The sequence below is a fragment of the Gallinula chloropus genome, assembly GCF_964237585.1.
Source record: "Gallinula chloropus genome assembly, chromosome: 21".
Taxonomy (NCBI): Eukaryota; Metazoa; Chordata; class Aves; order Gruiformes; family Rallidae; genus Gallinula; species Gallinula chloropus.
The window spans coordinates 9,948,668-9,964,694 of record NC_140106.1 but is presented as its reverse complement, the minus strand read 5'-3'; the positions used below and the strand labels follow the sequence as shown (position 1 = coordinate 9,964,694).

Genomic DNA, 16,027 nt, shown 5'->3' with positions numbered 1-16,027 from the left:
TCCCCACCTTTCCTCTTCTCCCCCTCACTCGCCTCAGAGCCCGCCTACTCCCAGCCGCCTCAGGTCTGCTCTTCTCCTGCACCTCCGCAAAACAAAAGCTCTTTTGTTCTTTCAGCAAAGAGTTAATTAAGGTCAGACTCCATTGAAAGCTTTCTCCAAGCTTCTCTTCGTTTCTGTGTCGGTTCCCCGCCCCGCCGGCTCCCCAGCACAGCCACAAGCCGGCGATGGTGAGTGCGGTGTGCCCTGAGAGCCCGCGCACGCTTTTTCCACACAAATCCATCCAAACGCTGCTGCTTGTAAAGCACCAAGAATATAACCACCGTCTGGCATAATAGTTCCTATCAAAAACGTCCCTTTAGACTTGCAGGCTCGACTAAAGTGAAACTGAGCCCAGATTTAATTTAACATTGCACTTGGACGATGGGTTAGAAGCCAGTTTGCATAATAAAACCTTTTTTTGTTTTAAATAACATGCTGGGCTCCTGATGAAAAGTAACTCTGGAGTCTTTTTCTGTCATTCCCTGCCACAGACTCTATATGCACAGAGAATGAAACCGAGCAACTTGACACAAACCCCAAGTATTCCAAATCCTCCCTGAAACATCGACTTTGAACATCACCACAGAAAAGAAGCTGAGACAGGATGAAAAAAATATTGTTGCCACCTAAAATAATAAAGGAACATCCACAGACTTGCACATATATGTCATATTTCAGCTTGAAGTACCTAATTTATGAAACCATTTTCACTGGCAAGGCTGTATTTAGGCCATATATTTTGGAATATGTGGGCCCTATGGTTCCATGGTAACATGCGTTACATTTTGGAAGGTCCAGAGGCCTTTGTTTGTTATGTCTACACTTCCAAACCCTACACTATCTCTGGTCTGAAGTTTGATGTGAATTTTTAAAAGCAGTGGGTACACGCCAGAAAGTTGCCATAAAACAGCCTTTCACTGCAAATGGATTCTTATCTGATAATTATCAGCCTGGCAGGTCAAAACTTACGGAAGCACAATCTCCATATTTATGGAGTATTTACAGCAGGAAATAATTTCCAGTGACATGCAGACAGGGATAAAAATTACAGAATAATTTTATTTCAACACTTAATTGTTCCACGCCTAATTCTGAAAACGTATATAAAGTGGACTGTTCGAATTGCTCAGCCTACCTGCACTAGCATCAGCTCTGCAGTCAAGATGAAATTCACTGTGAGTATGAATGCTTTTTTTCTTTATAAACTAAAGCTTTGATTCAAAATGATAGCCTTTAGCTCTCAGAAGTACCTATTGCTCTCTATAACAAGAAAATATTCTCGGAGGAGAATTTTCCCCTCCAGAGTGAGCAACTCATATAGCTGTATTAGCAAGATTTTTTATAAGTTTTAACTCTACCTGATGCAATCTGCAGAAAGCCTGATCCACATCCATTTTTGTCAATACTTTTGCAAAAATGAAGCAATGCACTAATGGATCAACTGCTTTCTTGTAATGCCTAAGAAGAAGAAATTTAAATTTCCTTCTTCTAATTCTGGAAAAATATCTGAAGGTGATTGTACAGGTCTCAGAAGCAACTTCAGATTTGGCTCTTAGAGCAACCTACTGTGTGTCTAGTTCATGATATTCTAATGTAAAGCAAAGATTACTCATTTTAGGTGACTATTGTAATTCCTGCATGAGAGCAAAACAGCATCTGAGGAGTACACTTAAACACCAGATTAGGAAAAAGGCACTAGAATTCTCATGACCAGATTTGTCAGCCAGACCTGAAGTTACAGTTCTGTTTTCCATCTTTGTTTCAGATTGTGGCTACCGTCCTTCTTGGACTCCTGCTGGCTCCAGCCCTTGCCAATAACTTGGTACAGTGACTAAATTACACATACATTGCTGGTCTTTCTCTGTTCCCCACTTTTTGAGCTTTCTTTGCTTCTTTCCCCACCCCTTGGAGAAAAAGGATCTAAAGCTTCATTCCCACACAAAAGTTTTAAAACTTTTTAAAACTTTGACAGGTGTAAGGCACAGCAATCATTCCTGGAATCTGTTAAAATAATTCTTTGGGCTACTTGAGAATGCTACAGCCTCCATTCTTTATCAGCTTGACAATTCTGTGCTGACTAAAGCCACTTGGGGTGGGTCAGCAGTGATAAGCTCTGGGGAGATGACTTGACTAAGTATAAAATCTGAACATGTCCTTTTCTTCTGTTTTCTAGTTTCAGGATGGTGGTTACCAGAGTCAAGATACCAACACCAGGCAAATCACCGTTACTGGAGGCTACCAAATTGTGACCGTCAACAGGTCATGGCGTGTGGCAATCATCGAGCAGAGGAGCACCCAGGGATCATGGAAAACCGTCTGGAACTACAACAATGTGAGTGGCAAGGAGCATGTGCTTTCAGAAAGTGTACAAGGAGACTAGCTCCCATAAGCTGACCAAAATACAAGACCTGGTTTTTATTCTTAACATTTTGAATCCAAGTGTGTCAGCAAAACTATTTACTACTTTAAAACAGTCTTTATCCCAATCACTGTTGAAAAACTGAATTCTTAGTTGTCAATAACTTTGTTTTACAGGGCTTCATTGCAACCAAAGTGCTGTCAGAGGGAACTTGCTTCGTTTCCACAATGAACAGAAGTGAGATGCCTACCTTGGATTCCCTTCTTTCTACAGTCTCAGTGGTAAGTGATTACAAACAACTACTCCTTTTTAAAGCTGTACAGTAATGCAGACTAAACTGATGTCAGAGGCATTGCCGTTTTCAAAAGCTTTTAAACCAACAGTTACTTTAAAATATTTAGGTCACACCATTAATTATGAAGTTGCATCAATTTTAATGACATTTTTACATTAGCATAATTTGAAACCTTTGAAAAGTTAAAATACCCTGTTTCATGGGTATATGTGGAGGGATTTCCTGGTTCTTCCATGTTGTAGATTACTTAGATTATTTTTATAATGTTTTAGAAGATTATTTAGACTGGTTAATACTCTTCTGTCTAGAGATTTTAGATTTTTGGCACAGTACTCTTCAGTCTCACATTCTTTGCAGGCTAAAAGAAAACTGTTAGGCAGCCCTAGTTGAGGGAGAACAAATGATCTAGTAATGAGAAAAACTGCTTAAATAAGATTTCAGGCTTTCAACACATTTGAAAAAGAACTAAGCACCATATTAACATGACTTCAGCCCGTAGAATTAGCACAGACACTTTAAAATTGATTTCAGCATTCGACATGGGCTTCTCATGAAGTCTGAGTCTTTATAAAAATCCTGGCTTTAAAGGGCAAGGTGGGCAAGAAAAAGGAAAGTTATGGAAGCACAGGCTTGAGCAAAACCATTCACCTCTAGCCCTGGTTTCATCCTTGCTTGCACTAAGGTGCATCTCTGTGCCCCCTGAAGCTTAAATCAACTCCTTGCTTACCAGCAAGGAGAAAGTATTTTGGAGTGTGCTTTCAGGATCCCTTTGATAAAATTCCACTGTAATTTTGAAAGCCTAAATCAATCCCAGTCATCCCTGCTAAGTGTCTCTTTACCCTGCAGTTCAAGTGTTTCTTAACTGTCCTGCTTCCTTCTTGAGGGAAAGAGACGTTCAGGAGTGGCAGGACTGTTTTTCTAAAAAGTCCCATGGTTGGGAATTTGCCACGGGGATAGTTTTTAAAAAAGAAAAAAAGAAAAAAGGGTAGGTGCATGATCCTCCCCCTTCCCCCTCCATCCCCAGAAATGCTTTATCTGAGGAAGTTTAGGTTAGAAGGTTGCTAAGAAACTGTATATTTTAGGAAACCTTCAAGGGCATTAATTAAATTTGGAGAGCAACACCTAAAAATAGTTCTGAGTCACTTGGATACAAAATTGCATTTCTCATTTCAGAGCACTGGTTTGCAGACACTATTGTTCAGAACTCCCTTTTCCTTTAGGGTGTAATGAGGGCATCTCTCTGCTCAACAGCCTGGCCTCCATATTGGCTGTATGAGCCAGAACAGGAGCCCTGTGGCTGTAGCCAGATAGTGAAAGATAGAAACCAGCAGGAAGCCTAGGTCAGAAGAGAAAATCCAGATGACAATGTGCTCATGTAGGGAATTGTAATACATTTGAAACAAAACACTCTGGAGCAGTTCAGAAAAACTGCTCCCCCTCAAAGAGGTCATAAGCACCACTTGCAAGTAATTTCAGTCTTTTGTATCTGCTGAGTGTTGCTACTGCCCTCTTCGGTTCTCATTTTAGAAGGTTCTATGAATAGGCTTCTTCCAAGCTTCCAAGTTACAACCTTAGTACCTCTAGGGTGGGAGGTTAGTAACTGAGGAGATACTTTTAAACAAGGTCTATGTTAAAATACTGCCTCACCACTCTTTCTTCAGCTGTTTAACTGAGTTTCAGTTCCCTTTAGCCTCCCTCCAGTAAAATACAAAGCACTGGGTCTTCATTCCAGAAATAGGAATATGCCTAGCACTACATACATCAAGGCACTGATCTTGCTGTATGATGTTCTTTGATGTTTAGAGCCTGAAAGGCCAAGGACTGCCCTCAAAGGAGGTCACATACGTCATCAGGGGAGTCGTCCATGACCTCCAGTCTTACGGATCAGAAGTCTTGGCTATGTGCAGAGGAGCCACAACCTACTTGGCTTATGAAGTTTACGGTGAGTGCAATCAAATGAGTTACTCTAACTACCCAGACTTATTTTTCCTTGGGAAAATGAGATACAAACGCTGCTATTTGAACTAGAAATTGACACAAATCTAGGACCTTGGGAGCTGCAGAAAGTGTTCAGTATCTCTACTGCTCAGGATTGGACCAGTGCTGAGTCACAGCCTCCACAAACGATCCAGTCCAAATCCTTAGTGCTCCTTTTAGTAAAGTTTAAAGTGACTTAAGTGTTGGCCCAGAATTTTGCAGATTGACCTCATCTGTAGTGCTGAGGTAAAGAAAAAGGGCAATCCTAACAACCATCCTTCAGGTCAGGTACTGCCAGTAAGTTTACTGAGGAATCCTACCAAATGCTTGTGTTTCATAACACCAACCCAACTTGTTTCATTCCCTGTAGGGTTTCTTTTTCAGATGTGGGATGATCACAGTACCTAGAAGTTTAGTGACTTACACTTCATAGGATTCTCCAATAATGTCCCAGCCTGACAGGGCCTGTTAACGAGTACCAGGATAGTAATATAACACATGTTAATATATATCAAGGGTGAACTACAATGTTCCCCTGCACTGGAAAACTAGATTATTACATATCATGTCTTTGTGATCATTCATGTCTGAGTTAAAGATAAGTTTTGTTTGGTGACTAAAAAAATACCTTTCACACAAACATGTAAAATATTTCTATTGCAGCTCACTCAGAGCAATAAAAAGTTCCCTGCTGTAGAATGCCAGCTACTGCTATAGAGGAGAAAAAAACAGCTGACTTGCTGTGGGTGCTATGATCATACTTTGATCATATGCAATAGAATTTCTTGTATTGTGGGGAGAAAAATATTATTTTAAAGTCTATATATAAAGGAACTAAGATTTTACTCAGAGGACTTAATCCTGAAGTTTCAGCAAAGTACTCTGAGCCTTGCTGCAAGTGAGGTCCTGCAGACCCTGTCAGGAGGAGGATGCTTTACAGACCCAGGCAGAGGATGTAGCATTCTGACATAGCAATGTTTCTACCTACACGCTTTGGTACTCGAGGTGGTTCAATGTGATGACATACGAGTGCAATTTTTCCCTCTTGTTTTTAAAGGACCCCAGTACACATCCTACAACCAAGGATCATGCGTTAGACTTGATGTCCTGCATCTGTTGGAGCTCAACTACTGCCATGCCAACAACAAGATCTAAAAACCTTACCTTTCTTGAACCACGTACGGATGCTCGATAGCTGCTGCACAAAGCCAACCCCGACGCTGTTCTCCCCTGGCATCTCTTTCGAGAGTTTCATTCTTGATGATTCAGATGCTGAAACAGATCAATTGGTGACCATACCTTTCAAATAAAGACCTTTAGCATGTATTAACTCTGGCTGGTGTCTCATTACTGTAACCTTTATCATCTGTGAACATATCTAGAAAAGCGTTTTGACTGCCTCTCTTCTACCCCTTTTGAGCCCTTCAAATGCTCTTTTAAAAGCCTGCTCTTAACGTGGGACCCACCCATAGAGGGGAGCAAGGATCAGAATACATGATTTACAAATAAGGCATACAGAGACCTTCCTCTCTCTTCTCAAGGACAGATGCCTCACATTAAAAATCATAATGTGTGTTAGGTTGGAATGGACCTTTAAAGGCCATCCAGTCCCACTACTCACAGTGAGCAGAGACACCTTTAACTAGATCAGGTTGCTCAGAGCTTCATCCACTCTGACCTTGAATATCTCCAGGGATGGGGCCACCAACAACCTCTCTGAGCCACCTGTGCCAGTGTCTCACCACTCTGAGTGAAGAATTCCTTCCTAAGGTCTTATCTAACCCGCCCTGCTCTAGCTTAAACCATCGCCCCTTGTCCTATTGCTCCATACCCTTACAAACAGCCCTTCCCAGCTTTTCTGTAGGTCCTTCAGGCACTAGACAGGGTGCTTGGATCTCCCTGCAGCCTTCTCTTCTCCAGGCTGAACCACCTCAACTCTCTCAGCCTCTCTTCATAGGAAAGAATCAGCCCTCAGATCATCCTCAAGACACTGCAGGGGGGTCTCACCAGAGCAGAGCAGAGGGGCAGAATCCCCTCTCTTGACCTGCTGGCCCCACTCCTGGTGATGCAGCCCAGGCTGCCAGTGGGCTGTGAGTGCCCATCGTTGCCTCATGTCCAGCTTTGTGTCCATCAGGTACCCCAAGTCGCTTTCCACAGGGCTGCTCTCCAGCACATCATCCCCAGCCTGTGTTGATAACAAGGATTGTCCTGACCCAAGTGCAGGAACTTGCACTTGTCCTTACTGAACTTTTTTGCATGTGCCCAGTGTCACAAATAGCAGAAGGAAAAGATGACACAGCAAATTTGCCTGTTGCAGGGGAAGAGGAGTCTAATTAGTAGAATTTAGAGTCGTTCTGACCCCAAAATAGAGCCCTCTGCTTTTTCCAGTGTGCAGCAAGGACTGGCTAGAGGCATCACATTGTAGATACAGCTTTCCTTTAAAGATGCACATGCAATATAAACACGATCATTGGTCCACATCAGACAGTGCAAGATTCCCAGCTGGCTCCTCCCAAACACCTCCAACTCAGCCTTGGAGATGGCTTAATCTTCCTCCTTAACGCTGCAGTGGCACCGTGAATGGAGATGACACATTTATTCCATTTATGCTGCCAGAGAAATGCAGAAAGAGTCTTTGCACGTCCCTGATAGCTGGACCCAGACTGTATATCCAACCTTCCAGCCCTGTAAGTTTGGCAGGACTCAGGCTAGTCCTACAGCAACACTTCTGCCAGCTAACAAAGGCATTTGACAAAGGTTTGTCAGCTTTGGGCTGTAGACAAAGATCCTCTGCCTCCTTTGACCCAGCTGAAGCCTGCTGTTACAAAGTTAACCCTTGCTATTCCTTTTGAAAAGGCAGGGACAGGAAGGATACATTTACCTTCCCCTGCTGTCACCTAGCAACCATTTTCCCCTCCCTGTTCCTGCTGCAGTGAAGGTCTAACCCCCAAAATTCTTAGATGGTCAAGCCACTGCCATAGCCAAAATCAAACCTTTAGAGAGGATAAGAAACCAATGCCAAGTATCAAAAGTAGAGATGTTTAGAGGGGAATTTAAGTACAATTTAAAAGAAAAAAACCCAATATTAGGTCCATTAAACAGTAAAGCTTTAGCAAGGCAAGGCCCCTATTGCTCAGAACTTCAGAATCAAGTTTGATTAGTTCCTCTGTTCCAACTTGGGTTATCCAGGTGACTACAAACTGCCTTTAAATATACCAGCCATGAAACATCCCTCACTTCTATTATCCTCTTAGTGATCCCTGGAATCTTTCTTCTGCAGAGTTTTAAGGATACAGCATTCCCTTTGGCGCTTCTCAGGCAAAAGCATCTGAATTACCTGGATTAGCACACATCAACCCTGCAGTTAAGAGCCTGTAGTTTGTTGCTGCTAATCTCCCTCCTTCTTGGTATTACACGAGTTTTCAATTCCTTCACACACTGTCAGTCCTCATTTTGCTCAGGCTGAGGATAAATATGACAGAAAGAGGTAAGAATGAAAGTTTAGGAAAGATTTGAACTTATTTTTAGTCATTATAAAGTATCCTACTAAAATCTTTCAGCTCTTGTCTTGCCCTACTTTGGTTTCTTATTGACACTTCTCTATTTAACTCCCTTTCCAGTGGGGATGGGAAAGAAAGTTTTTAGTATGAGTGTGTGCATTTTGTGACCAAACATATGTGAGTGAAAGAAAAGGGGACTTCAACTATCAACCCAGAAATACCAAAGGATCTTCTCAGCAGCAATAAATACACCTGTGATGCTTACTGCAAGACTGGAGTACGAGTAATCTGAAGAAACAGAGTTAAGAGCTCAAATAAAACTGACCCTTCAATAGCAACTTTATGGCTTGTTATCAGGCAGAGCCCTTATCTGACTCCCTACCCCAGCTCAGAGCCTGTGCCTGCCAGCACTCCCCCAGCATACATTCACACTACAGACACAAGAGTCCTGAAGAACCAACACAGCAAGAACAGCCTCAGTACAAACCCTCCAGCACTGCATGTAACAGTTAACGGCAGAGAGTAGCAGTTCACAGCAGGATGTCTACAGAGAGCCATCTCCCAGGCTCCAAACCACAATGATTTGGGTTTTCAAAGAGCCACAGTTGCACCCCGCATAAAAACATCCCATAAAATCTAAAGCATGTGCTAGTAAGTGCAGTATTAAATACAGTAGGCTATTAATCCTCAAAGGAGTCCTAGAATCTCCTGAGCTGGAAGGGGCCTGTAAGGACCATCAGTCCAACCCCTGGCTCCACACAGCCCAGCCCAGTCAGGCACTGAGCACATCGTCCAGATGCCTCTTGCCCTCAGCCCAGCTCGATGCTGTGACTCCTCCCTGGGGAGCCTGTGCCAGTGCCTGACCCCCCTCTCAGTACAGAACCTCTTCCTGACACCCAGCCTAAACCTCCCCTGGTGCAGCTTCACACTATTCCCTGGGGTTCTGTCCCTGGTCCCCAAAGAGAGGAGAGAGATCGGTGCTGCCCCTTCACTCCCCTCAGCAGGAAGCCACAGACCCCAGGAGGTCTCCCCTCAGCCTCCTCTTCTCCAAGCTGAACAAACCCCAGAGACTTCAGCCTTTCCTCATAAGTCTGTAAACATCATTAGGAGAAGAATTATTTGACATCACAGCACAGCCTGAAGAGACAAAAGTTTTCAATTTTCACTCCAGTCCAAACTCCAGGTTGGAGCACCTGTCAGTATAATCAGCCTCTCACCAAGAGTCTTCAAGGAGGCATCAGGTAAGAAATAATGCCTTGAGATAAATGACCATTTCACAGCACTTTGAGAAGGGTGAGTCAGGCACTGCAAATCCAAGAAGGCAGTAGGATTTCTTCTTAAATCTTATCGGATTATGTGAAATGTAGTTGGTAAATCTGAATCTCTCATTCCATGCAGCTCTGCTCCCTCCTGCTGGGCACACGGGCTTTTGCCTTAAAGCCAGTGAGAACCAGTCTGCAGATCCCAATGTTCATTTAACAAACAGCACTTTCTCACTGCTGTTTGCATATTAGTTGCTCCAAGTTAGAAAGATGTTTCTAGATAATCGTTGCTACCTTAGACTTAAGTGTTTCTATATTCATGCACCTTAATGTGTCTCCAAGGGGTTAATTACTGCTGATCAAAGGGGAATACTAAGTTTACATTCTTGTGAGTCACAGGGGACTGAGAATCCAGCCACCTACCTGTGGTTTGGACTTGGCCATTAAAGCATTCAGAGTTTTAAGCTCAGATTCTTAGAAAATGCTTTTAACTGAGTGCTTTCATTTAAGAAGGGAGGGCGAATTCAGCCACCTGGTTTTCAGAAATGCTGAAAACCAGAAGTCCCTAATGATTTCCTCAACATTTGCTCCAAAATCAGGGTATGTGGAAACCAGACTGATCATCTTTATCTAAATTGTTAGAGAGAAAGATACCACTGATGATAGATGCCCCTTTGAGACAAGTGGGCTGAATTTTATCCAGCTATAAGTGAATATAAGAAAAACCCCACATTTGCAGAGGAGCTGTAAGGATGCTCTAGCCTGGCAAAATGCTTAGAAATGGATAAAGGCAACCTAAAAGCAAAACACAATGCAGCACTGCAGAGAGGAGGGAAGGCTGTTGAGAAGTGCACAACTTCATTACACAGCCCTGTTTCCTAGAGCACTGAAAAAAATGGGTCAACAGCCCATCTGATGGCACCCCCAGCTCCCAGGCAGGTTTAGGCAGAAGTTAAAACCCAGAACTTGGAAAGGAACCACATGGCATTCTTAGATTACAGCAGAGTTACTCCCTACACCATATTTCCTCCTATTTTCTTCAATACGTTGCAAGCACTGTATTTTCATCTGGATGCTTAACCTGATCCTCCTCTCCAGGCAGAGGTTACTTACACACAGAGTTAGCAGACTGTTGTTAAAAAGCCTTTTGTTCGAAAAAAAGCTGGTGAAATGAACTCTGATTGCTAGATAATGTAGCAGACACAGCCTCACACCGGGCAGCAGAGGGAAATCAGAGCAGGGCAAAATCAAATAAAAGCAAGAGTCATGGGAGTTCTCCATCCTGAGAAAAACCAGAGCGATCCAGGGAAGAATAAAAAGCCTTCTGGCCACTGGGTGACAGCCTGGAGTTATAGGTGATACAACTGAAATGTAAAGGAGCACAACTCATACCCAGAGAGGTGCGGAGTCTGACACCACCAAAGGCAGCTCAGACTGGCAGAGCTGTGCTGAGACAGACACACCATCTGAAACGGGGCCAGGGGATTTAAGGACGTGTCTACACTGCACACAGGGAAATAGTTCCTGTCCAGCAACAATGTATTTGTGGTGATATATTGGTCAGTGCAGCTGATTCGTTACATCATTAGGTCTTGCACTTGGGCTAGAGGGATCCCATATATATATATATATACACACATATATAAACACACAGTCTGGGAGAAGAGCTCCTGGAGAGCAGCCCTGAGGAGAAGGACCTGGGAGTTCTAGTTGATGAGAAACTCCCCATGAGCCAGCAGTGGCTCTTGCAGCTCAGAAGGGTGATGGGATCCTGGGCTCCATCAGCAGAGGGGTGACAGCAGGGGCAGGGAGGGGATTGTCCCTCTCTGCTCTGCCCTCCCCAGCTGGAGTCCTGTGTCCAGAGCTGGGGCCCAACACAAGGAAGATGTGGGGCTGTTGGAGAGGGGTCAGAGGAGCCACGGAGATGCTCAGAGGGCTGGAGCAGCTCCCCTATGGAGAGAGGCTGAGGGAGCTGGGCTGGGTCAGCCTGGAGAAGAGAAGGCTGTGGGGGGACCTCATTGCAGCCTTCCAGTGCCTGAAGGGAACAGAGGAACAGGAGGGGAATCAGCTTGTTACAGGGCAGAGACTGGCAGGACAAGGGGGATGGAGTGAAGCTGAAGGAGGGAAGGGTGAGATGAGATATTAGGGGGAAGTTCTTTCCAGAGAGAGTGGTGAGGGGCTGGAACAGGCTGCCCAGAGAGGGGGTGGGTGCCCCATCCCTGGGGGTGTTCAAGGCCAGGTTGGCTGGGGCCCTGGGCCACCTTGTGTAGCTCCAGGCCTGGAGGTTGGTGTCCCTGCCTGTGGCAGGGGGGTTGGAGCTCTGTGACCCTTGGGGTCCCTTCTAACCCAGATCATGCTATGATTCTTTGATCTCAATTATCCATGCAGCCCACTGTAATAGCTTCCTGAAGTGCCACAAGAACCGGGGAGCATGATTTTAAGATCTTGACAAAACCCCATTATCCATCATACAAGTCAGACACTTGCCAGCCAAATACAACCCACCCTCAAAGACACTAAAGCCAGTGCCCACAAAAGCCACCCAGTGCTGTGAAGCAGGGAAAATGATAAATATTAATTGGTCAGCAACAAACTATGTAAAGAATGCGCAAAGTTCTACCTAAAGGACCACAATGTTAGCACATTGTGCGCATTGTAATACCTCAGGAGAAACAACTCATCTTTGAGAAGGGAGTGATAAAGAGGAAGGGGAAAAGAAGAACAGGAGGGGCCTCAAGTCTGCAGAACCAACTCCCTGGCTTTGTTAGCAAGACAAAAGCTAAAGCTCACTGAAAGGACCTGTAATAATCAGGAGTGAATGAAGCAATCAGCCAACAAATACCTTTGAAGCCCACCAAGGGATTGTCGGTGTGGGGTAGGTGATAATGAGCTCTCATAATGGAAAAATCAACTATTCCTTGGAAACCTTATGAATATATATATATATAACACGAATATGTGTACATGTCTTGTAGAAGAGCTGCGTGACCCTTTACCGTGGGCACCAAGGGAATCACTTGGAGCTTAATTACCCCTTGAACTTCTGCAGGCAATTGAAACACCTTATTTCTTACCTTTTACACAAAGAATACAATACAACCAGTCTCTCCAAGACCAGTCTGGTCTTTCACACAAAAGCTATAGTCTTCATCATCTTTTAGTGAGGGACAGACAGAAATTCCCACTCTCTCTCTCTCTCTCTCCTGTGTCTCACAGCATCTTCCCATTGGGGAGCTGCTTTTCTCTGAGCTTTGATGCTGCTATAACCAGATCATAGCAGAAAGAGACATACTTAAGATAAGCAGAGGAAGAAGAGCAGCCCAGAAGAACATCAGGGTCGCAGCACAAAGCATGGTGTTTCACTCCCTCCATCTCACAGTCCTACTGAGCTTCATCTGATGCCTCATTCCTTGGCTTTTTCCCAAATTTTCCTGGGCTTTCTGTCAGCCTGAATCCAGCTACACAGAGAATCTGATCTCCTCTTCCATTCCCCTTCCTTTCCCTCTGCTAGCTTCAGGCCAAAATTATTTTCCTGATACACAGCTGCTTCTTTTTTTCCTCCCCCTCTCCCAACAGAACATACTTGTTCACATCAGAGCCAGTGAAAAACAAGTGAAAGAGATTGACAGTCTGCTTTTAATCTTTGAGCAGATACAGGCCATAAGCTAGTGAGAAGAAAATACTTCAGGGTTGTGGTAAGAGACCTAGCTGTGTCTCAGACCAGAAGCTGACCCTGACTACTTTTCCAAACTCACTCAAAACTAGCATATTTGTCCCCAGAGAAACAGCCTTTCTTCTACTCTTCCTTTTTTTACATCCTCCATTCAGTTTATTTTATTTCAAAATTCAAAGTAGAATCCATGGACTAGTCTTACCTCCTTCTGACACGCGGAAAACACACTTTACAACTTAGAAAGTTATAAAGAAGGTATGTTTAATCGCCGGCGGACGCACGGGGGATAGCTCCTCCAAAGACGTGCGTGCCCAGTACAGTAACGCACTCATATTTATACCGCAAATTGTTACAAAATTCATAAGGTCGCCCCACCCGCTTATACATATGCATGGCCTGTCCCGCTTCGTATTAAAATGAGCATTTCCATAGTCTCCTCCTAGTGGCGCAGGCGCAGTGTCCTTTGAGGGTGGTCGTCGGGGGTCCCAAGATGAAGGCTCAAAGTCTTCCTCAGAAATGAACTTTTCACCTTTCTTCTTGACGCATGCGTACTAGGCAAGCTGGGCTTTTATCTAAGCAGGGGGTAACACCAGGTGCCCGTTATCTAAGCAGGGGGTAACACCAGGTGCCCGTTATCTAAGCAGGGGGTAACACCAGGCGCCACCAGTTCTTGGGAGTTTCCCCGCTATCTAAGCAGGCCATCCATGGAATAAAGGGTGTGACATTCTTACTGGCCCGACCCTCAACCATTTAATTCTATAACAAACATTCCTATAACCTTCCTATAACCTAACATTCCTATATAACATAACATTCCTATAACTTTCCCCGTTTCAACACCCACAACGGTAGTAGGAGCTACAACATCTCAGCATCTCCTAATAGCCTCATCTCACTGGATTTAAGGAACTGGATCACTCAAACACACAAACCTGGCAGCTCCTCTTCTTCACAATTACCCAAACAGGAGCATCTGCCCTCACACTCTGCCTTGCCCAGGGCTGGTGCAGCTGCTAACCCTCAGCTTGGGCAGCATCACAGCTACCCTAGCAAAAGGCTCTTGTTTGTGACATTGTACCTTCTTTCTGTTGGTTGTAGAAAGCCTGATGCCCTGACACAGATTATCTGCCTGTGCAGCAATGAGCTATGTTACTACTCTCCTTTCAAAGAGGCGTATCAAAGAGTCACAGCAGCTCTCCCAACTCCCCCCCAGTCTGGGTGTGGAAGCCCAAAATAATCATCTACAAAACATCTGGTTCTGCTCCAGTCTAGCCCCAGAGAAGCTTTGACTCCCAAGGGATCTCCACTTCCATCAGGTCTGACCAGGACTTGACAACAGGACCAAGGAGGTTCTGTTTGCCCATGTGTGTAACAATCTACATTAGACGTGATGGAGTTGATGTACTTGCTGAGCACAGCCAGGTGTGAGGGGGGGAGAACACTCCCAAAGTACTAATTACCAATGCAGCAAGGTGCCTGGCTAATTTGTAACCCAGGTGTTTCCACTTCTGTCAAGAGTCTGTTATGCTCTTTGCTGTTTTCCCTTGAAACCTCCCCTGCTGCTGCTTTTCCTGGTCTTCCCTCAGATCAAATGCTTTGGCAAAGAATTATTTTTAAGGCAAATTTATCTTTTTCAGCCATGAGGAACAGCTTGAAAGCTTGACTCAAGTGCACTTACCCCCTCCTTGCCAAAACCTGACCTGGTCCCCTGTGCTTGGTGCAACACCTGAGCCTGCTTAGCAGTTAGTACTGGGAGAACAGGGGTGAGATCCAGGAGTATTTGAGAGGGGATGCTGAAGCCCCTTCTTCTGGGCTCTCTAGAACATGTTTTTGGTATGGGGATGTTCTGGGTGGGGAATGCTCTTGCTGTTGTAAGAATTGCTGTCTGTCCTGCTCAGGTTTTAGAGCATGTGGTGCTGTTTGTGGAAGGAGATGAAAGGTACAAGTGTAGCTGAAGCTTTGTTTTCCTAGCTGTTTTTTTTAGAAGAGGGAGAGTTCAAGTTCTAGGGGCTGAAATGAATTTGCTAAAGGTGGTAAGAGGGGAAAGCCTGTTTCACAGGCACAAATGTTGCTTGATAGTTCTTAAAACTGTGAAAATAGAAGGGATGAAGCATGGCATAGTTTGGCACTTTAACTTTTGAGAACTGTTCCCAGGTTTTTACGTGCCTTTAAACTCAGGTGTTGCCTACATGGGATGTGAAGATGTTCCTGCCCAGTATTCTGCAACAAACTGCTTCTGTGCTCATATCTAAAGCTGCTTTGGTGTGTGTTTAGTGTGCATGGTGTACAAATGATGTGCTTAAAATCAGAGACAGTACAGGCTGGGGGATGACCTGTTGGTGAGGAGCTCTGTGGAGAAGGACCTGGGGGTGCTGGTGGGTGACAGGGTGGCCATGAGCCAGCAGTGTGCCCTGGGGGCTGAGAGAGACAATGGGATCCTGAGGGTGTCAAAAGGTGTGTGGCCAGCAGGTCACAGGAGGGGATCCTCCCCCTCTGCTCTGCCCTGGTCAGGCCCCACCTGGAGTGTTGTGGCCAGTTCTGGGCTCCCTGGGATCAAACAGACAGGGATCTCCTGGAGAGAGTCCAGAGGAGGGACATGGAGATGCTGAAGGGCCTGGAGCATCTCCCCTGTGAGGAAAGGCTGAGTGAGCTGGGGCTGTTCAGCCTGGAGAGAAGAAGACTAAGGGGGGACCTTATTAATGTTTATCAATATCTGAAGTGTGGGATGCAGGGGGAATGGGCAGCCCCTTTTCAGTGTCTGTGGGGATAGGACAAGGGGCAATGGCTGCAAGTTGGAGTATAGGAAGAACTTTTCCCCAGTGAGGGTGATGGAGCCCTGGGACAGGCTGCCCAGGGGGTGTGGAGTCTCCATCTCTGGAGAGATTCCAGCCCCGTCTGGACACCGACCTGTGCAATATGAGC

The 16,027-nt window shown here is 44.9% G+C and overlaps 1 protein-coding gene across 1 annotated transcript; it reads left to right on the top strand.

Moving 5' to 3' along the window:
• Positions 1-224: 224 nt before the first annotated feature.
• On the top strand, positions 225-5,825 carry GKN1 (gastrokine 1; the record flags this gene model as incomplete). Its single annotated transcript, XM_084273911.1, has 5 exons — positions 225-296; positions 2,213-2,371; positions 2,575-2,679; positions 4,497-4,635; positions 5,728-5,825. The coding sequence occupies 5 exons, from the start codon at positions 225-227 to the stop codon at positions 5,823-5,825; spliced, it is 573 nt and encodes a 190-aa protein (XP_084130037.1).
• Positions 5,826-16,027: the final 10,202 nt, after the last annotated feature.